This window comes from Protobothrops mucrosquamatus, unplaced genomic scaffold (genome assembly GCF_001527695.2).
Source record: "Protobothrops mucrosquamatus isolate PMUCROS unplaced genomic scaffold, P.Mucros_1.0 scaffold547, whole genome shotgun sequence".
Classification (NCBI taxonomy): domain Eukaryota; kingdom Metazoa; phylum Chordata; class Lepidosauria; order Squamata; family Viperidae; genus Protobothrops; species Protobothrops mucrosquamatus.
Window position 1 is genome coordinate 25,908 of NW_015386851.1, and position 21,672 is coordinate 47,579.

At 38.1% G+C, this 21,672-nt stretch overlaps 2 protein-coding genes across 2 annotated transcripts in view; both read left to right on the forward strand.

The window, feature by feature from the left end:
* Window positions 1–15,240, forward strand: part of EPB41L1 (erythrocyte membrane protein band 4.1 like 1) — a gene marked incomplete at its 5' end in the record, with an annotated part of 41,142 nt that extends 25,902 nt beyond the window's left edge. Inside the window, 8 exons of the mRNA XM_029284338.1 lie at window positions 5,261–5,647; window positions 6,635–6,721; window positions 7,065–7,145; window positions 7,749–7,802; window positions 8,876–8,971; window positions 9,909–9,989; window positions 11,598–11,714; window positions 12,315–15,240. Of these exons, the coding sequence (XP_029140171.1) occupies window positions 5,261–5,647; window positions 6,635–6,721; window positions 7,065–7,145; window positions 7,749–7,802; window positions 8,876–8,971; window positions 9,909–9,989; window positions 11,598–11,714; window positions 12,315–12,323 (912 nt within the window). The remainder of the gene's footprint in view (window positions 1–5,260; window positions 5,648–6,634; window positions 6,722–7,064; window positions 7,146–7,748; window positions 7,803–8,875; window positions 8,972–9,908; window positions 9,990–11,597; window positions 11,715–12,314) is intronic.
* Window positions 15,241–20,576: 5,336 nt separating this feature from the next.
* Window positions 20,577–21,672, forward strand: part of AAR2 (AAR2 splicing factor) — an 11,351-nt gene continuing 10,255 nt past the window's right edge. The window contains exon 1 of the mRNA XM_015816990.1: window positions 20,577–20,770. The gene's annotated coding sequence lies outside the window, so the exon portion shown is untranslated. The remainder of the gene's footprint in view (window positions 20,771–21,672) is intronic.

The window sequence follows — 21,672 nt, forward strand, 5'->3', positions numbered from 1 at the left end:
TGATTTACAGCATTTTGTATATCATACAATTGGAAGTAGATGCATAAATGCATATATATGCCATCAGAAGACTCTCCTGTAAGCATATTTGTAATTAAAAACCACCTTTCAAACACTCCTGTATATCTCTTAGCTAACAAAATACTTTGAAACCATATACAGCTTTAACAGAATGCAAACTATTTATAAAAGTACTGTTGTTCATTTTCAAAACCGGACTCTTTTTCATTTCTCATTAAAAAGATGGATCCAGAAAACTTACCAAAGTACTCTAAGATCATTTAATTCAAAATATCAGTCCACAATTGGTCAAAATTGTTTGCTTTAAACTACAGTAATCAAATGATACTGTTACAATGGTGTTAGGCATATTTTCAGATCTTGGCAACTGGAAAAGGAGAGAACGTACTTGTTAAAATTTAGTTCTCAATTGATCTCAGCTTTGAGATATTACATCCAGTTGATAACGATTTATGTACTTTCCTGTTCAATAATGCATGAATGCTGTCAGGATCTTTGTTATCTATTTAATTATCATCTATTTGAGTAATTTATTTTTAATGCTAATTTTTCTTGCTCCAATTACAATGCAGGGCTCAGAGCATTGGGTTTTTATAGAAAGAGGAACTTCTGGGCTGGAAGAGCTAGCACTAAAACAAGTTATTAAGACCCAGAAGGAAGAATCAAGTGCAGGTGCCTCAGGAAAGCAAACAGATTTGGACTTCTCAAAAGGGCCCACTGCAGTAGGGGTGGTCAAGGCAGCAACAAAGCAAGAGGTAAAAGGAAATGAGGAAAGCAAAATAAAGATCCACAGAAAAGCCAAAATGATTGCCAGTCCAGAAGATTTTGAATCATTATGGGAAGATGATAAGAAGGAGAAAGATTACAGAAAGAAATGTTCTGAGACAGAAAACCTGACTGGGGAAAGAGAAGAGAAAAGCAATAAAACAGAGACATCACTATTTGGTTCTTGTGAACCTGAGAAGAAAGAAGAACAGAAAGACGAAATAAAGGATGTGGTGCTAGCCTCCACTAAAAATATGCAACCTACTGGCCCGCTCCAATCGAAAGATGGGCCAATATGTGCCTCTTTTCACTCAGAGTCTCCAAAAAATGAAAACAGAATAATAATAAGTGAACATAGGACTTCTTTGAAATTATCAGAAAAGGAAGTTCTTCAGGATACCTCAGATTCTGACTCAGTTAAAACTAAAGTGAAACTAAGTGATAAGACAGCATCTTCTGCTTCTGAACGGATCATCTATTTGGGTTCTGAAGAAACAGATGAAGCAAATAACGAGACCAAGGAAATACTTGATCAAAAAAAAATTTGTGCCTTTGAAATGAGGCAAGAAAACCAAATAGACATACAGAAGAGCATTAGTCTTGCCCCAGTTATAAGAAAGAGAGACAGAGAAAATGTGCTTCCATTTCCCTTACCCACATATTGTGAAGAAATGTCAGATATCAGCAAAACAATTCTTCAGTCAGAGCAGTCCAAGAAAGATAACAGAGATGAGAAAAACATACATTCTATTAAGCAGTCTTCAAATGAAAAAGAGGTTCATTCATCAATTTCAGGGGAAGGTGTTCCTATAGACTCAAATGATTATGGAATCAAAGGTGCCCAAGAATGCAGTGCATATTCTTCAACAGATGAAGCCTGTGAAAGGGATTCCATAATCCCATTATCAGTGCCTCAGTTAAAAGCTGAACCCTCCACAAAAGAGGCAGCAGTTTATCCTTCTTATGAGCATGAAAAAGAAGTTGATGAAACATATAACAGCAGACTTCAAGAAGGGGAAAAAGAATATGATAAGAAGGAGGCTGATACTGCCATAGGAGAACAGAGCATGATATTAAAAAAGTCAGAAAATCAAAGCAAAAGAAATACATTAGAAGAAATGGAAGCTACTCAAATACTTCTTCAGATGGAAGCCATAGAATGTATGGACTCCACCATGAATTCCTCGCAACAGCAGCCTTTCTGTTCTACAGAAATTTTTGCTAGAGATTCACATATATCACAAGAAGCAGTATTAGTTCAAGATAAGACTCATGATTCAAATTGGCCTCTTCAGGACAAATTATCAGAAGTTCAAGAACTAGTCCAAAATAAATACATCAGATCTGAGAATTCCACCAAAGATGAACTTCCTGACTCAGAGCTATCAGCCAAAGATGAAACTATTGAATTGAAAAGTCTAGCCATAAACAAACAACAAATGGAAAGTGGAGCCTTTGATAATTCTAGTGAACAGAAGCAGATAACAAAAGATAAGTGTACCCTGTCAGAAGACTCAACTAAAAATAAACCATCAAATTCACATATGTCAGAATGGAGAGAAACAGCTAAATATGGATCCTCCAAGACTGAAGAGTATGACAGAAATGAGCCTCATGAATTAAATGGGATGGCTAAATATAATTTCCAAGAATCGGCTGAACTCCCAAAATTAGAAGAGGTGGCTAAGAATAATATTTCAGAATGGAAGGACTTGGCTAAAGATAAGCTCTGTGAAATGGATGAGCTGACCAAAGATAATACTGCAAAATCAGAGGATATCATTTTAACTTTAAATCTAGATGAAGTAGTTGTGGAGTCAACCTCTGGCTTAAAGCAGCCATCTAGGGATAAAATATTATCAAAGTCTGTCTCTGTAGTTGGTTCTAAACCTTCAGAATTGGAAGGTCATTTTTTTTTAAAAGAAGAACTTGACACTACACAGTCTGTTAAGACTGGGTCACCCGAATGGAACGAAGAATGCTCCCAACCTCCTCATTCTACAAAGCAGGACTTGAAACCTGTGCAGACTACACACAATAAGCAAAAACCCAATCTGGAACAACTCAAGTTCATAGAACATAGTGCAGCTTCATCGCAAAAGCATAAAGATGCAGATTCTTCCACAGAGAGCTCAAAGGATTTATTTGAGCATAGACGTGCAACAAATAAAGAAAACGCCATAGCTTCTAAAATTAGGATGTTTGAACAAGGTGAAATGTACAGCGTACTTTCTGATGAACCAGAAGTTGCCTTAACAGGATTCCACGATAGTTGTCCAGGCAGTGAGATATCAAAAGATTCATCAAATATAGAAATACACAAAGATACACTTCTAGAAAACAACTGTGTAAAATTAATAGTGGCTTTGCAACCTTCAGATGGCAAAACAAAAGACCTTGGAGAAACATCAGACATGGTCTACCTAGTTGAGAATCAAGGAACAAGTGAGGGAGAACCATCTCAGCTGTCATCTTGGAAAGAAGACATTTCTCTTGGATCTGAGCAAGGAGGAGAAAGAGAAGCTGAACTGGCTTCTCCTGATTCTGGCTGTGAAATCACTTTGGCAGAAGCTGTGGTAATTCCCACATGAACTGTCCCACTGGAAAGTTCATAAAGCATGTTGTGTGACACGTCTTTATGCACCATGTGCCATGGCTTTAAACATGGCCATTGATTGAAAACTGCTGCTTGCATCCCTTGTCCTTTCTGTATGTGTGTGTGACCTGGCTCAGTTACTGAATGCAAACCTCCTGGCCCAGGCAGCTCATCAGCTTTTGAAGTGTTACTGTGTGTGGGAGAGAGAGGGAGAAAACTTCTAAAGATTTGGCTACCTAGAGAATGCCAGCTGCTAACTTGAAACTAGGCAAGAGTACTGTGAATGGAATTGCTCAATGGAGGGGTGGGAGGGGATGACATGCCTAGAGCTTTATACCTTGCCCATACCCCCATGCACACTCCTAGCAGCCACATTCTCATGCTTCCAGCTTCTTCCTTTTTGCATCTTTTAATGTTGATCCCCTTTCTGGCTTGGCTTGTGAGCTCTCCTTATTTTTATGCTCTTGACAAGCTAGTGGCTGGCTGACAGACCAAAGAGCTTCACACTGCTCCAGTAAAGCAATAGTCAAACTCCTTTCTGGTCCATAAAACTAATCCCTTTTCTCTAATCTAGAGCAAATTTCAAGAACCAACTTGGGAAGAAAAGGATTTGTCAGGCCTATCACTAAAAGCCTGTCCGAAAGAAGAGAGTTTAAAGGCTACTCCTCCAGTGGCCCTTCAGGTCTCAGTGCTGTTTTACTAACTGCTTGTGTTTGTGGTGTAAAAGCTCAACCTAAGTGATGGCGAGCCATGCACCACCACCCCTCCTTCTTGCTTACTGAGCTGCTATATATATGTATATATATGTATAATTATATATATTTATTTATGTAGATCTATTTGGTGCTTGTATATATAAATATATATATATATATAAATATATTCCTATCTGTGTTTCAAATATCTTTTCTCATACCTCTGAACATGCCAGAATCTGGACAAAAGGTAATATTTATTTCAGTAGGGCTCCTATTCATTGATTTAAATTACTTTTGGCTCAGGACCTAATAGAGATTTTTTTGTAAATGAATAATTCTATGATATTTTAATATTATGCTGAAAAACAACCATTGGGCCAACTGAGTAAAAACTGTAATGCAGTTGAGAGGTATATGTCTAGTCCTCAAAGAAGAGCTAAGAGACATCTCTTTTGTTCTGATTTTTCTTGTCAATTACACTGATTAAAATTCTACTCGAAGAACATGAAAACATGCTTCCTCTGATGGCTTCTCAGCCACAAGATGAGAGCACTCACAACACAAACCCTTTTCATCCAAATGTTACGTTGCCTCAGGACAGATAGCCTTTGTAAAAACTGAAGTGAGGTATAGATAATAAAGGTCCAGAAAAAAAAAAAAAAACCATGTTGACTTGATCTCAGTGAAATTGACAAAATGCTTTTTCCTGCAATATGTGCAAAGATTCAATCTTAGCTTTCACTTTTTCATTTAAACTTTTTTCCTCTTCTTTCTTCTTTCCTTCTTTTCTCCTCCTTTTGAATGTTTTTTACCCTCTCCTAACAATCAGTGAGTGTCTGAGTTTCTTTTTAAATATCTTATAATGTTTGCTCTTTTGCACACTCCTCCTCTACGTATAAAATATCCAATCATTTATCTGGATTGATATTTTCAAAATTACGATTTTATTTCCTCCTGGCAATTTTGTAAGTAGAACGAAACAATCTTTTTACCTTGTCTCCTCCCTGTAGAGAATTTGCTGGGAGACAAGTTTTGGTGATCATTTTTGGGATGTGTCCGACACCCTTTCTTTGATGCTCCTCTTCACTCTTTCTTTCTCTGTTTCATTGCTTCTGGTGGCTACCATCTGCCATTCAATGCTTAGAGCCTTAGCTTCTTTCCTCCCTTTTGTCTCATTCAGAAAGCGGGATTGAGGGAGGGCACAGAGGAGAAATCTAAGCTGCCTCGGCACAGGGCTCCTGAAAGTGATACCGGGGATGAAGACCAGGACCAGGAGAGAGACTCGGTCTTCCTGAAAGACAACCATTTGGCCATCGAGCGCAAGTGCTCCAGCATTACTGTCAGCTCGACTTCCAGCCTCGAGGCTGAGGTGGACTTCACTATCATTGGTGACTACCAAAGTGCAGCCTTTGAAGATTTCTCACGGAGCCTCCCTGAGCTTGATAAGGAAAAGAGTGAGGGAGAAGCAGAAGGTCAGATTTCTACTGAGGAATCTGACAGACCAGCTCCCAAGGAAGATGGTGATGCAATGGATGAAGATAAGGTTTATCGTGTAAGCCCAGAAGAGGTACAAAAGAAGACATAATACACAGATGTGTCTAAATGTCTTCATTTCAGTAATGTCTGTCTTGGCATTTGCACCGCTTGATCAGGTGTCCGTCTCATATTTGGAAGAACATATCCACTTAATAGCTTTTTAAAACATTTTACCTTCATGAATGTGATTGTCCTGTCTGCATGATTGTTTCTGACATTCAAATGCATGTTTGTCCTCTGAGGGCATTTGTGATTCCTTTAATCATGAAGTTACATCACACTTTAACCCACTGCATTTGCCTGGCTGCTCCATTGTATTGGGTGTATTGTATTTGTGTATTCTCTTTGTTGCATGAATTCAACAAATAATATGTGTATTGAATATACTTGGTATTTATGTATAGTGTAACTAAAAATGAGCATCATAGCTGAATCAAATGACAATTGGCTATTCTGATTCTCTTAAATCAAAAAGCAGATATTGTACCGCTAAAATAATTGTCTTTCCAAATTGATTAAAACAATGTGAAAGGTCAAAGATGGAAGAAAACATACTGGGGAAACAGTGTAACACCGAAAAATCTAAAATAAGGCAGATGTCATGGATTTAGAAGAGCTTAATCTTTACTATAGTTAGTGAAATTGCATTTGAAATGGGTAAATTATATTCAAAAACAGGATTCAAAATTATTCTCTCAATAACAAATCATTGGAGTTCTTTTCTTTCTTCCCAGTTTGAATTTTAATTCCACTTTTCCAGATTATAATCTTTATAGAAATATCATATGATACAGTTTATACATTTTTAATCAGTCCTTTATTATCAAATATGTGCTCTGGAATAAAAAAAAATGAGTTTAAATAGGCAAGAATTATTTGATTAACCATGACATCTGACAAAATGAGAATTAAAAATGCATATTTTGGGACAGGAAAAGGACTGTTCATGAAACAGCCATTTCTGACATTAATTATCAATATTTTGATCATCATTCTTTTTTTATCATCACTTTGATAGTCCTTCAATCTGAAATCAGAAATTGTGAAAAAAGTGGAAACAGACACCTCTGTGCAACACAGAATTGGTACAACAGAAATTACACAGGTAACTTACAACTGTTACTTTATTGCACGCTCAAATTTCCGCTGTAAGTGAAGCACAAATGTATATTCATAATTCTATAGGCAAAGCAGCCCACTAAAATTGCTAGTGGAAAAATAATTTACATATTCTGGTGATAAAAACAACCATTTGTTATTTTTAAATACATCTCTGAGACATGAAATGCTCAATCTATAATCAGGTTTTAAGATAATATTTGAATAGGAGACTAGATTGAAGTAAACTTACTATCTTATATGAATATATTTTAGTTAATTTGTATAGAATTAAATGGAATGTGCTTTTAGCGGCTCTAGTTTTGTTGACTTTATTGTTTCATTTTCAGGTTGATGGTACCACTACTGATGGAAAAGAGGCAGTAACCACTTCCCACATTGGCAGTGCAGAAACTATATATACAACCTCAGTAAGTTATCCATGTGGAACTCATTAGTGCCTGGCCATTTGTCAGCACTGCAGCATTCTCAATTTAGCCTCTCTGTGACACAGGGTGAATGTGAGACTCTCTTGTCTATCTTTGCTGTCAGCAGTCACTTCAACAGCATCTCAGTTCCATTTTGAGACACTTAGTCCTTCTCCAACTCTCCTGGCCACTTGTAGCCACCACCATTCTTGGCCGATTTTGAATAACAAAAGGGAGATAAAACTCTTGTGCTCTTTTTCCAATTCCTTCCCCTTTCAGTTCATCTTGACTGGGGTCCTTATATTCATAAGAAATGGCCCATGACAACTCTGGCCATCTCTCACATAGGCCCTTAATGGATCTGAGTGAGTCCAGATTCTTTTGCTAAAATGTACGTAATGGGACATAAAATGTATAAGATACATGTTAATTAAAAATGAGCACTGGATTATTTCTAGTTTGACAATAATCACGTAAGAGATGCAAAACATTTTGGGAGCTCCTTAAATCTTTTGAATAAGATTAAAATATGGATAGAANAGCATCTATTCTCCCTTGTTTGATTAGACCCATAAACATAAGTTACAGTGTAATTTTTTTTTCCAGGATCATAGTACCAAACCTACAAAAGGCACTGCAGACCTTCGCTCCATTTCTCCAGTAAGTCGTCATTCATATTTTCTGAGGAATCTTCCCATCCTTGTTTCCTAAATCAGTAATAAAATTACAAGACACAAAAGAATCTGAAACAGAAACAGCAAGCCTGATAGATAATTCTTCACTGGACCTGAAGAAGACATAACTGTAGTATGGACATTCACAGTTCAGCCTGGAATGATTAAGTACACAGGAAATAACGTATTACTATTCAGATACCATTAAGGTTGTGATTCTGGACCTTTTCCTGGAACCCAGTCAAGATTCAGGCTGGGTTATGGCACTGAGATGTCATTAGTCACACAGACCTTTGGAGGGACTGGAGTGATGTGTCCTTGGATGGGAGGGGTGTATGTCTCAGCAGTTTTTGATACCAACAGTTTTGGTACCCTCTAGGATTTGGGGGGGCACTGTTTTGCACTAGTTGCTCCCTTCCTCTAGTTGTTCCAGTCAGTATTGGTTGCAGGGATGACGTCTAACCCAAACCCCCTTCTATATGGAGTACCTACATCTCATCTCTCTATCCACTCCTATTTAATACTTACATGAAACAACTGAATAAATTGGCATAGTTTAATGCAACACACCCCCCCCCAGTGATTTACCAGAGCAGGATAGTCAAACTGTATTTCAAAGCTCATGTAAATAAGTAATATCAACTTACCGGCTTCTTTTAATTCCTTATAAAGGAAATCAGTGCCTTAGAAGATACAGATAATTGCTTCAAAACTTCTAACTGCTGCAGGACTTCAGAAACTGCAACTGTACCTGGATCAAATAAGAAATGCTTAAGCTGAATACATTGTTAAAAATATTTTTTTGATTTTGCAAAACTTTCAAAAACAAAATTTCTCAGAACTAAGTTGATTTAAAGTAAATAGTCTGTAAGAGGTCCAATTTATTCACCCTCAAAAATTTGATCATGATCTTCTTTAGAGCAATATACACTTTCTCTTCACAACTGTCTTAGAGAAAGCTGAGTATCAGGGGTCATAACTTAAACCCATGCCTATGACTTCTGTTTTAGAGGAACTGTAAATCTGTTGATGTGGATCATGTTTTGCACCTGTTTATAGATTGCTAGTGGTGCTGTTGGCAAAGAAGCCTTCACCAGCCTTTTCGGTGCCACTGCAGAAACCCTCTCCACCTCCACAACTACCCATGTTACCAAGGTAAGATCAGTGCAGGAGCACAGAATATCAGATTATTTCCAGTGCCCAGACTTACATCTCACTTCCCATGAATGAAAAGATTTATTCTAGATAAAAGGCATATTGTACCTATATAAATACCATATCTATCTATAGACTATTAAAATTCTTGTGCCTTTAATCTTTAACTGGGCAAAACAGGGCATCCATATGGCAACAGTTTTTGAACCAACGTACCTTAAATGGGCTAACTTGCAGAGTATGTCCAAAATCCAGTACCCACAATTCCTTTGGCAATGAAATCTGGTACGTTGATGATAGTTTCAGTGCTTCCATGCTGCTGGGGCTCTACCTAGTGATTCAGTAGACTGGCCCAGCCGTAGTCCTCTGAGACTGGGTAGGCTGGCCGTTCCATTGGCCTTGGAGATCAGGTAGACAATTCCCACCCTAGCCTTTCAGAGACTGGGTAGACCACTCCTACCACTGGCTGCCGGAGGGCAGCCATCTGCAATCAAGTCAGCAGGAAGTTAAAAGTTGTTCCTATTCCCACTCCTTTTTTCCCCCTTAGTCATTCTGTTTTTCTGTTTAGGTAAGGAAATTTCTCTGAAAGGATGACCCAGTGGCTCACAAGTTGTTTAGTATTCTCCTATAATTAAATGTAGCTTATTTCCTTACTCCCAAGAGTGTATTTGTAAAAAAGGAATAATTGTCATAAATTTCAGTCTAAACCATAATCTATTTTATTAGTATTGTAGTTTTTATGCCACAGCATATTGCCTAAAGTAGCCAATTGTTGATTTTCAACAAATCATGACTAAGCAAAGTTTAGCTTGGCATGATGTGTCAAATTGGTCACGGAGTTCTTGTGCCCCAGTAAAGCAAAAGCTACCATTCAAAACAGTTCTAGACATGGGATTTACAATATCAAAGTGAGTATTTGTTCTCTTCTTTATTCCAGACTGTGAAAGGAGGATTTTCTGAAACCAGAATAGAAAAGCGAATCATCATAACGGGGGATGAAGATGTGGATCAAGACCAAGTATGAATGCTTTTAGTTACAAAGTTGAACAAAACTCTTGTCCTTTTTATTTACAGAGGTATCATGGTTCAAGATAGAAAGGCAGGAAGAGGGAAAGCTGTGAATAGAGAAGTCTATTATGAAGTAAGATGGACATTTATGAAGTATGGTGGACATAAAGAGAAGCCTGAGAAAGAGGCCTCTAACTGAAATGAAATCCAGCAATATGCCCATCTGTATTATTGGATACTTTAGTGTGGTAGAAGCAGTTTTAATTTCATTTAATTTTTTGCTGTAACTGCAAAAAATGGAAATTTGGATAATAAGGTCAAGTCTTAGAATTTATGTGAGTGCACTGAATTCCTGATAGACTTATTGCATGCATCTGAGGTCAACCATGATACTAAATGGTTATGAAGAGCACAATCCCCGAATCCTTCCTTGCTCATGCCTGCTCAGGTACTCATCTAAAAACTTGTCTTACCCTTTACTGTCTCTAACATCCATACATGCAGCTTTAAGAACTCAAGTTGTAATTATCATGCTTTGATGCACATACATAATTCTATGTGTGTTCGGGGATGTTATTACAACAACATTCAGCACTCTTCTGCTTGAACTTGTGAAAGCCAGAGGAAATACAAGGTGGGACTACAGATCTTGTATCCACCTTTCAGCTTTTACGTATGAATGCAAATACTTTAAGACAGTGGTTCTCAACCTTTTTAATGCCGCGACCCCCAACCGGTCGTAAGTCGAGGACTAAACCAGTCGTAAGTCGAGGACTACCCAACCGGTCGTAAGTCGAGGACTTTCCCTGCCCGGGAGCACCACGCATGCGTGGTTCCGCCCCCTGCGCCGGCCGAGGCGTAGCTGGCAAGCGGCAGAGACGGAGCAGGCCAACCATCAGCTGGCCTAGCTCAAGGGAGGTAAGGCACCCGCCGGAAAAGGGGAAAAAATGGCAGACAGCCTTGCTTGGCGACCCCCGTGAAATGATCGATCGACCCCAAATGGGGTCGCGACCCATAAGTTGAGAACCGCTGCTTTAAGAGAACTACAATTTGTTGCAGACATACAGATAACAGTGTAATCATATCTGCATAATTTAGATACTATTACAGATATACTTCTGGTATGTAGACCTAATTCACAATACCATAAAAGAGAGGGGGGAAATGTAGTCGTCTGTGGTCTGCAGTACAATCTGCAGTAGAGTGTGAAGCTGTGCTTATTGATTGTTAGGAATATTGATTTTGCCATTCATAGATATAAATTTGTGTTCCTTCACTTATTCTTTATTTAAATTATTTCCACTTGTTCTTACATCTGCACATTTTGGGGTGACTGAAGCTGCATTTGGATCTATAGAATGATTTGGGGGCCAGAAGGAATGTGGGCATGGTGAAAAACGGATATGCCTAGACTAAAACCCATAGGCTTTTTAAAAATGCATTTTTAAAATAGCCAAGAAACATTGATTTCTTCTTCCATGTTAGCCAATTTTAAAAGATTTACCAAAATTTGAGGCCTAGCAAAACCTAGCAGAAAATGGACTACTCATGAGCCAAAGGTTGGCCTCCAATGACATAAGTGAAATACTACTGAATGTGAATTATTTTCTTTCCATAGGCTTTGGCTTTAGCCATCAAAGAGGCAAAATTGCAGCATCCTGATATGCTGGTAACCAAAGCTGTAGTATATAGAGAAACAGACCCTTCTCCAGAAGAAAAGGACAAGAAACCTCAGGTGGGTATAAATATGGAGAAAGCATGGAGAAATATGATCATTACAAGCCAAATCACAGTAAAATAGTAAATGGTATACAAAGATTGTACCGTTCAAAACGAGCATTCTTCTAGTGAGACAGTACTGATCTCTGTCAAAAATGGCTAATTAAACAAAACTACATGTGGATGATGCTATTTGTTTTGAAGAATTATCTCGATTGTAGTAAATTTGTTAGCTCTTTAGTTAGGTTTATAACTAAGAGTAAGCGTGAGTTAATACAAAAGAATGAGAACTGGCTAAGAATCTTGCCATTTTGAATGCTTACCAGAAGTTTTTGCTTGGAAAGTCTGGTCCTACTGGATGAATTGCCCTACAGAGGATGTTTTTTATGGGCTTCACACAATAAAACAATTAGAGTGAATGGTGTTCTGCACTAATGGAGGAACATCCCAAAATAGATCTTCATACCTAATACAGTATAGTCTTGTTAAAATAGCTAAAGCTGTTATAGAATATTAAATTGCAAAAGTCAAACAAGCTTGTAGCATTATATTGATAAAAAAGGGATAGACACCGTATATATTGATTTATGTGCTTACTTTCCTTCTCCTTGTATAGGAATCTTGACCTTTGTGTTTCTAGAAGTTGGCATCTATTTTAACTTTGAAGTAAAGAAGGGGCCTTTATGCTGGATTCCTCACTGAGACATAGAACGTCCTGGCTACAAGAATAATGTTGAGAGACAAAATATTAAAAAAAAAGGAATAGCAAATATATTATATATTATATATACAGGAAACAAAATGCATCCTTGCACTGCTGCTATATGCTGGAGATGAATAAAACAGCAACATCAGCAACAAGAAAAACCAACCACCTCTTCAAATAAATTGAAGAATTGACTGAACTGATCTAAAAAAAAATCATGATGGTAATAATATTAATAATACAATAAACCACCATTGTGCATGTTACATTTAAAGAACACATAATTCATTTGTTGCACACTGAATGGAAAAGCAAACATGCTTTGCAACAAAGCAAGAAATCAACTAGTGAAACAAGCAGAATTACAAAATGATTCCCTGATAGGAAAGAGTTAAAATCCATTCACTTGTATAATTTCTGTTTATTATTTTCTAATTTGGGATGTGCAGTGATCATCCTTTATTTTCATGCCATGCTACTATGTTGCTTCATCATTGGATTCTTTTATTTTCCCCAACTGGTCCTTCCTTTTTTAAATGTTTCCTCTTCTCATCTAATGTCTTGTTCTGCTGAAGATAATTATGACTTTATTTCACTTAAAGCAAAGGAAAATGATATGTATATGATTTCTCACCGAACAAAATGCAGCCTGTAGAGATTTCATATTGATGTGCTTTTAAGTTATGGATATTATATATAACTGGGGAGGGCGGGGAATGATATTAAAACAAACAGTGCTAAGTGTGACAATGAATTTTCACATTATTATTATTTGATTGATAATGGTTAATGTATTACAAGACTTTTAGATTATGCCAGTATCCCATGAAAGTAAGAATAGGAAAAAAAGAAGGAATTTTGAGGAAGTTGTCTCTCACTTGAGTTTGGTGACAATTATGATTGTCACAGGTTAAGACACATACAACAATATGAAAGGAGTCAAAGACAACAAAATGGATCAGTGTTACTCCAGCCCAGTTAGAATGCCTCAAATGTGCCAATTAAGGATGTCTCTTCATCCTCCAGGTTTAGGAGGAGCATAGGGTCACCACACAGAATGAGGTCAAATTGCTTCATTGTTCAAGGCCTTTATTTAGCTGTCTTTCAGAGCAAAGTGTTTATCTAGGGCAAAGTTGTTATTGTATTTGCCATGCCAGTTTTTCAAAATTTGAAAGTTTGGTTCCAAACCTATTGATTACCTGGCTCCAGTTTCTGATCCATGAATGTGAGAACTTGCCAAAGAGGCTGCCCTGTCCTACTCTCATGCGGTTTCATTTTGTCCGATTTAAACTTTGGAGACTATATCTATCAGGGAGAAGCATTCTGAAAGAGCGCCTCTGCCTTCTTTAAGTATAATGATTCTATATCAGAACAGGATTTATTCATGGAGAAGCCACCCATGGGTTTATTGAAGATGCATTCCTCTGCCACAGTAAGCTGTGAAGCTTAGAGAATCAAACTACTAAAAGCAGATACTGCTTGGGAAAAAGAATACTATTAAATAAAACTGCTCTGCCATTAATGAAACCTAGACATTGTCCTTTACCACTTTTCATTACCTCAAGAATAATTAAAGCAGAAAGAAAAGAGACAAATCTAAATGAAGCAGTTTATACTGTTCCTTCTACATATTGTGAATTAGATAATGACATCTCTTATCTCTAATTGGAAATATAAATAAAAATGGGAAATGGTAATAATCATTGGAGTAATGTGAATGTATCTTATATCATAAATTGTTTGCCATTGTAGGAGACACTGGGCCATTGGCTGTTAGTATGGCTCCTTAAAATTGGATCTGTTTCTGGCATGTAGGAATGTCCTAATTAAACACTGAAAGCATAGCTATAAACTTTATGCTGTAAGAGTCATTTCTAATTTTTACGTATCCAAGTGATTTTCTCCTTTAGATTTTTGAGGATTTTTGGTTTCCTTTTATTCTTCTGGAATATGTGATGCCCTAAAACCAAAACCTCAAAAAATGTAGAAGCTCATAAAATATGTACAAAACAAAAATCTTGTTCTTCTGATTTCAAAAACCGAACAAAAATCTTGGTGGCATTATCATGTTTTTTTCCTCAATTTTACAAAAAAAGTATTCTCCCCCCCTCAAACTTAATTTCATTTTTAATTTCGAAACAAAGCTCAGAAATTAGGTATATACATATAAAGTACATTCTGTTGCTTCTTCTATATGAATTGGTATACGTGAGACTGCCACTATAACCTGTGGAAACTAATTGCTTCAAAACCCATTTATAGAAGACCAGAATCTTAACTCTTGTCAGGTACAGTAAAGGGAATCTAAGATAGATGTGGATTCCTCCCATGGCATGACTGATGGGTAGCCATTAACAAAAACTAGTTTTTTGTTTACCTAGCAAGATGTGGCTTATATATAGATATCTATATTAATATATATATAATATTTATTATTTGTGGTAAAATTGAAGCCATGCATACTCTTAAGATCATGGTTTCTTCCACCTTTTGCTGCCATCTGATATAGTTGGTCAATCTTTGCTTTCTTTGGGTGAGGGGGTCTTTCCATTGAAAGGGACGGTCAATGCAACTGCTTGTCTGCAACAAATCCCGCAACTTGATTCTAAAACTGGCCTGCAACTGCATGAATTAAAAAGATTCATAGTTATTTTTTAATTTGAAAAGCACCTTAACCAACTGAAATGCTGTCATTCCTTCATTATTTCTTCTGTCCTTCTGACCCCTCCACCCATTTCAATTTTTGTCCCATCCTTTTCGGTCATATCCTCTTTCAGTGCTTGGTGATGTATGCGTGTGTGCTCACTGTTCTTGTATTCAATAAAAGTGAAATAAATGTATCTGATGCTCACTCATTTTGTGGCTCATGGTGGCTTTTCTCTTAGGAAAGAGAGAAATCAGACTCTTTACACTGGGCCTGTCAGAATTTTGAACGGTCATTGAGCAATTGGTTGCAAGTCAAGTATTATACATAGATGATGATGAAGTGTTGAATTATTGTGAGGTTGGGCCACAACAGGTGTACAAGTGAAGAACAACCCCCCCCCAATCTATTGGCTTTTATTAGCTCTTCCAGTACTGTGAGAACAGGAGAAATTCTCGGTCATGGGATTCCTCCTTTAGGGCCAATGTCATTCCGTTGAGAGATGACACCAGAGATGCTAAGGAACCTTAATAAACAACTGTTCTGTTTTGTTTGTATTCAATCCCTTTCATCTCATCCAAATACAACATCCAGATAAAGCAGACATGTCAAACTCGCGACGTCACATGATGTGCGATGTATTGGAATGTTTTCCCCATTGCCGGCAATGGGGTGGGTGCGGTTTGATCGTGACGTGTCCGGCCCGTGGGCCGGCAGTTTGACACCCCTGAGATAAAGGATCAAAGAGTGCTAATACAATACACCGAACCAACAAATTACCACCTCCAACAGTTTGATATAAATATTAAACAGGAAGAAAAGGACTGGAATTAGAGGAATCCTGTAACAGCCCATAACTAAACAATCAATTGGCTGATGAGCACCATGATCACTGAATGGCCCAAAATGACCAGGATATAATAAAGATAATCCACAACAGCAATCAATGTCATCTTCATCCCATGCTCAAATAAGTATCCTGAATGAATAATCTGTTTCTTCTATGGTGCTTTGCTATTGTAGGATTAAAAAGAGGATAATAATGGTCAAATCCAGATTGATCCAGAGAGGGCATCTTTAAGATGTGGGACATATAGTCTCTTTCAAAGTTGCTGGTATTACCCCTTTCAAAGTGAGGTGTCAATCTCTCATTCCTTTTGGCTTTCCAATGAAGTCAGTGGGGGCAGACAACAACAAATCCTAGTGCACTTCATCAAAGTCCAGCAACTAGAAAGAATCCCAGGTTTGTTTGCAGAGGCCCTCCTTGAGGGAGATGGGTGGTCTAAGAAGCATGAAATATAAATATAAAAAATAATTACTTCTGTGTCACTACAGTGGATTTTGCTCATCAAGGGTCACAACTGCAAGTCTGAGAAACTCTTGGTACAATAAGTCAAAAGTTCTATACCTTCTCCCTAAAGGAAGCTGACCACTCTAAACATGTTTCTATAGCAATCTGCCAATGTAATAAGGGAATATAAGTAATATTTCATTCCATGAGCTGTAGTGGCGCAGTGGTTAGAATGCAGTATTGCAGGCTAATTGTGCTGACTGCCAACTGCTAGCGGTTTGACAGTTCAATTCTCACAGGCTCAAGGTTGACTCAGCCTTCCATCCTTCCGAGGACGGTAAAATGAGGGCCCAGACTGTTGGGGGCAATATGCCGACTCTAAAACCGCTTAGAGAGGGCTGTAAAACACTCTGAAAAGGTATATAAGTCTAAGTGGTATTGCTATTCCCTTATCACCAAAAGGTAGGTTTTAAGCTTGAGTTCCCACCTGTCTTGAGTGAAATTCACTTTTCATATTTTTTTTTTCAGTGCATGCCAGGCATACCTTCTGCTACTTCATCTCCTAGATGTTCTTGATAAACCAAGGAACCAACCAAGATTGGCCGATTAGGAGAGGCAGCTTGGAAGCAGGCACACTGATTTCCTTCTGTTGATAGTAGGTGACCAGGAATTCAACAAAACTGTCCCAAGGTCATAGGTTATTTGGGACAAGCTCATTATTGCCACAGAGACCATGAACTCCAAGCTTTGCTCAAACCACTCTTAACAGCCTGGAAATTGAAATCACTCAGAGCCAAATTATGAGGGACTCTAATATCAGTCTCTAGACCAAATCAAACAGTTCAGGAAGGGACTCCTGGGCATCAGGATAGTCATTACAGTTGAATATCCAGCTTATCCCTACTGTTCAACTTAATATGCAGTATTTCCATTCACATTCCATTATCTTTGGAGCAGAGTCTCACAGAATAGAAGGGGGTCCTTTAAAGATTACCCTTTCTCTGACCAAGGTGTAGAGACTCCTGAAGAACTTGAAACCTAGGAGGGCAGATCTCAGACAGTGACACCCCCACCATCACCCAACCTGATCTCAATAATATGCACCATATTCACTTTTCTGAAACCAGATCGCTTGACATGGAATGACCCCAGTGCAAGTCAACTAACCCATTTCTAACCTGCCATCATTCCTACTAGGAGCATAACAGCCCAGGAACTAGTCATTCAGTAAAGATGCCAATGAGTTTTCACACTGCCAGGTAGCCATGACCTGGCATCATTTCAAGCCTTTAAACCCTGGGTTTGCAGCGTTGTCAATGGACCTAGTCAGAGTGCCTGACATTGTTCTATCTCCCAACAGTAATACCAAAGAAGATCATATTCAGCTTTACTTTCCCATTCAGTTATAGGTATCACTAAGAAACCAGAGAATCTTAGCCAAAGACTCAGACCTCCAGACATCCCTGTTTAGTCCTACTAAGTATTCTGTTTCTGTCCTCCTAGCCATATTGTTACCAATGGTGGTTGCCTTGTTGTTTAGGGGACCAATTTTATTTATTTTTATTTATATGACTGCCCATCTCACCATCATGACTAACTTTGGCTAATCATAGGAAAAAACATAACAGCAAAATAAAATATGTAATTGGGAGGCAAGGTAAAAACCAATCAAACAACAAGTAAAATAACCATCCTATGGGCTCTAACTGTTAATCCAACCTTATGCTCAGAAAAACAACTATGTCTTCTGAGTCTTTTGCAAACAACCTAATCTCCAAGATACTGAAATTCCAAAGGGCAGGTGCATTGACAGAAAAGGCTTGCTTTCTAAGTTCTGCCAGATTCCTTAATTGATGGGACTCATAACATGCCTCTTCTGCTGGATCTGCTGGAATGGCTAGAAACAATTGGGGACAAGCATCTCCCAAAATAACCTAGCCCCCTGCCATGAAGGATGTCCAATGGCCATGGATACTGCTCAATCAGCTGCTGTCTCACTACATGGACTAAGTCACTCTTCAGGGAATCAGCTTCTGCAGACTCTGGATCAAACGCCTTCTCCATTACTGTAAGCCATGGTAAATCAGCTTTTCACAGTCCATTTTCTTTTCTCTCTCTTTCCAAATATCCAACTTGGATACCAATCTTCCTAGCATTGTCTTGTATCCTCTACTCCAACATCCTATTCCAACAACTTCAAAAATTACTGATAAAAAACTAAACAACTCTAAATTTGTTTATATTCCACAACAACTTCCTTCCTTTCAATACTAAACTTTAGTATAATAGCTACTACTCTTCACCATCTTTTTCAAACCACAAAGTACACAATGATTAAGTGTGAACTCCAACTTGATGAATGTTGGAAATTACAGAAGATAAGTACATAAGTACAGTCTACACTATCTGGATGACAAGACAAACCTCCAGTATTTTAAGTCACTACAGTCTCTCTTCCTTGTCTATAGGTTTGTACTGTTCCAATAAACCTGTAAGCTTTCACTCCTACTTTCATGTTCCCCCCTTCTTCATATTTAGGCTTTGTCTTCTTTTGCTCATGCTCAGCTCTGCACCATCATTCCCATTTGCCTGTCCTGTTGTGGGTTTTGATATGAATATGTCATTCCAATTCTGCCATCAGGAATACTGTGTGATTGCAACACTTTATATAAGAATGGGAAATAAGATACTTGGAGGACCAAACAATTTTTTCCCCAAGCCAACAACTAAAACAGCTAGGGCACTTACAACCATACATAAAATGTAGGAAGCATGAAGGGTGGCTATCCAGAGCGGTTAAAGTTAGAGGGAGATAAAAACGTGAAGTCACTGATTGTGACTTCCGTCTGAGATATGGTCTAAGCGTTTACATGGTGTAAGGACCTCACACGAGACAACCCAAGAGGGCGGGCAACAAATTTTTAGGACAAAGTTTTATTATTTCGACCCTATTTTATAGACTATGTTTATACCTTATTTTCCTTTTATTTTGCATGTCACTGAAGCCAATTCAAATACATGCTATCACTTTTACATTACTGAGTAAAACTACAGTACTCTACGTAAAATCACATTTTTAATAAGTATATTTAAAATAGGGCAAGCTAATCTACTCTGGAGGATTTTGCATATCTTGCTTGTTAGTATCTAAGAAGATAAAAAGTATATGGTAATCCAACACATAGAAAAAAATGTTTGTGTGTGTGGCTTTGAGAGCCAGTATGGCATTACTCAGAAGGGAGAGGAGGGGAGGAGAGGGAATATAAATCTGACAAATTATGGTTCCCTAAGAAAAGAGAGGTTCTGAACACACTAAATCCACAGTTAGACATTTTTTGTTTTTCTTTTTTTTTTCTTTTCCCTTCCTTTTCTTCTGAGTGCCTTTAGTCAGAGTTGACTCCTGGCAACTGCCTGGACTAGTCCCTGCAGTTTTCTTTTTAGGGATTTTCAGAAGTAGTTTGCCACTGCTTCCGTCCTAGGGACGAGAGAGAGTGACTGACCCAAAGCCACCCAACTAGCTTTATGTCGAAGGCAGAACTAGAGCCCACTGTCCCTAGGTTTTTTAACTCGATACATTAACTATTAAATCACTCGGTCACATTTTAGTTCAGTATGTTAGTATATTAATTTAGTATATTAGCTTAAGACTGTCGTAGGGTTGCTAGGTGTCCACTATTTGAGCGGACAGTCCACTTTTTTCACATTATGTTCACTATTTTTTTTCACAAAATAGTGGACATTTTTTTTTATTCAAAAGCTTTATGATGAAATGGTACGCAATCTAAAGCTGTACAGTCTATTTTTTTTACTACTTAACCCCCCCCCCCCGCTTGTCCGCTATTTTTTGGAAGCAGACCTGGCAACCCTAACTGTGTGATTAACAAATTAAAAAACACTTAACTGAATAAATTTTAGTGGGCATTGGCCTTTATCACCCACTGCAGAACTGTGTATCGATCCTAACGTGAACAAGAGGGTGTTAAAAATGTCAAGCCCACCCATTCAAAACAACCCTTCCGCCTTAACACTTCTTCCATTAGTAGTGACCACTAGAAGTACTACTATTACAATTACCAAAATGTACTACACACACACACACAAGACCCCTCCTCAAATATTATCAGCAACTCGGGGAGAGGAACACTTTAAAGTGCAGCCACAGGGGCGGCACGGATATCTTTTTTAAGCAGACCGGAAGTTCTCCAATTGTCAGGATCGTCATCCGCTTCCCGGCGGAAGTTGACTCTAAGTCCTAAATTCGGGCGCCTCATGTTTTGCTGGGACCGGTCTGTTGGGCATGGCGTTAGATCAGCCGGCGCGGTGCCGACATTGTTGTAGGTGGGACCTGGGCCTTTGAACCTGGCCGCTTCTTGCATTCAACCGGCGGGGCTCTTTATTACTTTCTTGTCTCCGCGGGATCGCCCTTCCCAGGTGAGGTTTCTCCTTTCTCGGTTGATATTTGTGTGAAAACCATAAAAAGCAGCAGATGCCTTTCTCTTAGACATTATGCAGATTGTCCTAACGCAGGGGTAGGCAACCTCGGCTCTTTTATGACTCATGGACTTCAACTCCCAGAATTCCTGAGTCAGCATAGCTGACTCAGGAATTCTGGGAGTTGAAGTCCATGAGTCATAAAAGAGCCGAGGTTGCCTACCCCTGTCCTAACGAGAACTCTCTCCACAGCTAAGCTCTCAGGGCTCGAGTTCCAAGGCATTCAGTCCTGCGATAATGTGAGAGAGAAATAAATTTCTGCTGTTTATTTGGGAGTTGGTGAAATCGTGGTCTGCCCACTCAAGGTAGATAAATTGAGCAAGCTTTTTCATAAGGCTGCTTCACATGAAGTGTGACTTAGGATCCATGTCTAGCTATTATCTACATCTGAGATTCTTTTAACTAGTGTACATTTCGCTCTAAACTGAGCTTTCATGTGCTGATTTTTGGTTATGTAAGTTCTGTGGGGAAAAAAAATGTTTCTGTGGATAAGTAAGTCCTAAAAGTTGTTATGTATCTTGTTAATATGGAAAGGAGAATATGACTCCTTTCTTTTTTTTTTTTTCAAGTATAAACTTTTTATTGTTTTCATCATAGAAAAAAAACATCACAAATATTTCACAATGCTATAAAGAGAGCCCCACCCCCCGGACTTCCCAAACCTAATCCCAGGATACTATTCAGATATAAGTAAACTAATATTAATATCCCTAACTCCACAAAGTATATTATTCTGCATGAGTAGGTGAAATATATAGAAAAAAGAACAAGTTAACTAAAAACCTAAATTATATTCCACCATTCTATGCTTCTTTTGAATATAAACAATCCATCTTCTCCAT